Source organism: Lathyrus oleraceus, chromosome 5, assembly GCF_024323335.1.
Source record: "Lathyrus oleraceus cultivar Zhongwan6 chromosome 5, CAAS_Psat_ZW6_1.0, whole genome shotgun sequence".
NCBI classification, from domain to species: Eukaryota; Viridiplantae; Streptophyta; class Magnoliopsida; order Fabales; family Fabaceae; genus Lathyrus; species Lathyrus oleraceus.
This window is the reverse complement of record NC_066583.1, coordinates 52658023-52661689: the sequence shown is the minus strand read 5'-3', so window position 1 is coordinate 52661689 and position 3667 is coordinate 52658023. Positions and strand designations below refer to the sequence as shown.

Sequence of the window (3667 nt, the reverse complement as noted above, 5' to 3'; positions counted from 1 at the left end):
TATATATATATATATATATATATATATATATATATATATATATATATATATATATATATATATATATATATATATATATATATATATATATATATATATATATATATATATATATATATATATATGCATTTGTAATTCTGTTTTCATATCAATAATAACATTCAATAATAACAATCCTTATTCTCCATTCTCTCTCTTTCTCTCCTCACTAAAAATGTCTCACGCACTAACCGATCCTATAATGTCTTACAAAAAAGTAAGATAAGTGTTACATCGAGACGTTCCGCTGAAACAATATGTGCAAATTGAACATGATCATTGAAACACTACTCCACAAAGTGCTTATTTTAATAAATCGCTCAATTCTTAATACTGGGTATCTCATTGTTCATGCCAATCCACAAATGAACTGTTTTTTGAATGGATAAACCTACTGACTTTATACAAAAGTTTTACCGAATTGAAGTTACTCTTAAAGTGAAGTAAATGGACATCGCTGAGGTATTAGAGACACATCTCTTTGATTTCCTAACAGACTGGGTGTTTGGTATCACATATTTGCAACCGAAGTTTTGTAAAAGTTACACTCTAGAGTTTTTGCATAATGACAATGACTCTGATTGTGTGAGACTCACTGTAAATTCAAACATGCACAGAGTCTAATGTAGAACCAAACACATCACATGTTCATCTCATGACATTTTGCTTGCTAATGCTTTCTATTAGAAGGCTTCGAGTGAACTTTCAGGTGTGCATTCCATTGCAATAGCATCCATACTATTGACGTTCCTATTATTAACATGAGATTAGGTTAGATATTAAAATGTGGTGGATCAATGAGAAAATGATGCTGAAATTAGAGAGCAATGATAAGTGAAGGAAGTTCCAGAATAATAATGGGCTGGAAGGTATAAAGTAGCAAATAATTCCTAAAAGAACTCAAGAAGACAGTTGAACAGTTCCGCATATATTAAATTTGGGATTGAATATTGATTTTGAATGAAGTGATTTTATTTAAAAATGAGTCAAACTTAATGTGATTCATGTTTATGGACATTAACGAAAAGTGAGATGAACAATAAACTTGATGATACAAAAACATGTTTGGAGGCAAATAAAAGGCAGTGATTTGGTTTAAAATTAAAGTAGTATTGTAATTTAAGTTAAATTGCTAATGCTTTCTATTAGAAGGCTTCGAGTGAACTTTCAGGTGTGCATTCCATTGCAATAGCATCCATACTATTGACGTTCCTATTATTAACATGAGATTAGGTTAGATATTAAAATGTGGTGGATCAATGAGAAAATGATGCTGAAATTAGAGAGCAATGATAAGTGAAGGAAGTTCCAGAATAATAATGGGCTGGAAGGTATAAAGTAGCAAATAATTCCTAAAAGAACTCAAGAAGACAGTTGAACAGTTCCGCATATATTAAATTTGGGATTGAATATTGATTTTGAATGAAGTGATTTTATTTAAAAATGAGTCAAACTTAATGTGATTCATGTTTATGGACATTAACGAAAAGTGAGATGAACAATAAACTTGATGATACAAAAACATGTTTGGAGGCAAATAAAAGGCAGTGATTTGGTTTAAAATTAAAGTAGTATTGTAATTTAAGTTAAATTGGTGGGACACAAGAATAATATTCATCATACCTGCAAATATGCCGACTGTAGTGAGATTCGAAATCGCCATTGTTTGATAAATTAGGTATTCGGTCACGAAATGACCAAACGCATAGACGAATGACAATAAAGTAGCAAGGTAAATAGGTTTATTATCAAGGTTGAATGCACAGATATAGCAGAGGGTGCAGGTCAACAGTGTCCACGTTCCAAATGTGCGTCCATGAACTTCAGTCACTGCAACAAATGATAAACTCTTATCAGTTCCCATAATTCTGCAATGCATAGTAGAATAATGTTTGAAATTATACTCTAGCTTGAAAGCTCATAATAGAAATGAAGCAAAACAACTTGGTAAAACCATTGTGAATTTGTTATTGTGTTCTTGCATTATTGTTGAAATTTTAAAAGTAAAAAGCAGTATTCTCATCACAGAATGATGATCTGAGGTAAATTCAATGCCATATGTCGCAAGTTTTGGTGGTGTGGCCGAAAAGGACGATGGTAATTCTTGATTTTATTCTATTACCAATAGTTTAGCCGATTTTGACGTGGCTTGATTTTACACTATTACCCAAAAAATCAAGCAAACCATGAAAGATAAATGCTCATTTTGTTTTAATCAATTCTGTCTTTGCATATACAAGTATTGCATAAGCATTTGCTTCTTCCAGCAAGAGAAAAAAGGATTCAAATTCTAAATTTTCAACACATTTCACTGCATATTTTGGAGGTAACATATTGCAGTAGTACATTTTCTATATCAATCAACACATGTGATGTTCGAATCATATTCATGTTCAACCCAATAATCAAAACATTTATCAGAAGATTTAGAGAGTGAAACAAGGAGCAGATTCATTGTTTCTCCTAATAATCTGAATCCAAAAGATTTTAGAGTGCATTGGGATCTATGAGATCTGATATTCTCATACATTGGGTGGATATATCAATTGTGTGGGTCATTACAATAACTCTAGATGCTGAAACAAGAAGCAAGCGTAACCGACTCTAGAAACAGAATCTACCATTGAAATGCGTGAATGAATGAAAGAAAGAGTACATACTGGCAGTTTGAGAGAAGACGGCGAGTCGAAGTGCCCAAATGTCGAAGAAACCGAACCAGACGGAGGCTAATCGAAGAGTCCCAACCACTATCAGCCACCATCCTAACGCCTTCATTCTTTTTTTCTTCTCCTCACTCTTCCCACAAATTTACTGTGGTTGTGTTGAGGGGTTTAGCTCCACAGAGTCCCAGTGCAATAATTAGATTAGAAATTAGTGAGTTGAATCCATGGCTTGATTTGTTAAGAATTAAACATTTGACATAAATTTTTCTAAATTTGAATTCGACTCATTATAAGTCACGAATAATTTTACTTCAATTTACTAAATTTGAATAGTTTGATTTATAAAATTAAGATATATATATATATATATATATATATATATATATATATATATATATATATATATATATATATATATATATATATATATATATATATATATATATATATATATATATATATATATATATATATATATATATATATATATATATACATATATATATATATATACATATATATATATATACATATATATATATATACATATATATATATATATATACATATATATATATACATATATATATATATATATATATATATATTTAATATTTAAAAATATATTAAAATAAAATAAAAATTATAAGAATAATAAATATTACATATTTAAATCCTTAAATCTAAATTAATTAAAATAAATTCTAAAAATAATATAAAAGATATATACTACAATTTTTTAAAAAAACATTATTTTCTTAAAGATAGTTTAAAATAATTAAAAATATATTTTTTTTATTTAAAAATATTTTATGTGATGTAGATTTTCTTAAAAAATATATTGTTTAAATTAAAAAAATTTAGAATAGATATTTAATTTTCTTAAATATAGTTTGAAGATTTTTTTTAATTAGAAAACACATGATGATTTTTAAATTATTTTCTTATAAAAATATAATTTATAT

General features: G+C 27.6%; 1 protein-coding gene across 2 annotated transcripts; it reads right to left on the bottom strand.

The window, feature by feature from the left end:
* Window positions 1-312: 312 nt before the first annotated feature.
* On the bottom strand, window positions 313-3043 carry LOC127083892 (ergosterol biosynthetic protein 28). Of its 2 annotated transcripts, none has more exons than XM_051024249.1 (3): window positions 2700-3043; window positions 1663-1869; window positions 313-789 (listed from the first exon to the last, which is right to left on the bottom strand). In XM_051024249.1, the coding sequence occupies exons 1-3, from the start codon at window positions 2812-2814 to the stop codon at window positions 710-712; spliced, it is 402 nt and encodes a 133-aa protein (XP_050880206.1). In that variant the 5' UTR covers window positions 2815-3043; the 3' UTR covers window positions 313-709. The 2 variants fall into 2 exon arrangements, with proteins under 2 accessions (XP_050880206.1, XP_050880207.1); XM_051024250.1 differs by lacking the exon at window positions 313-789 and adding an exon at window positions 990-1251.
* Window positions 3044-3667: the final 624 nt, after the last annotated feature.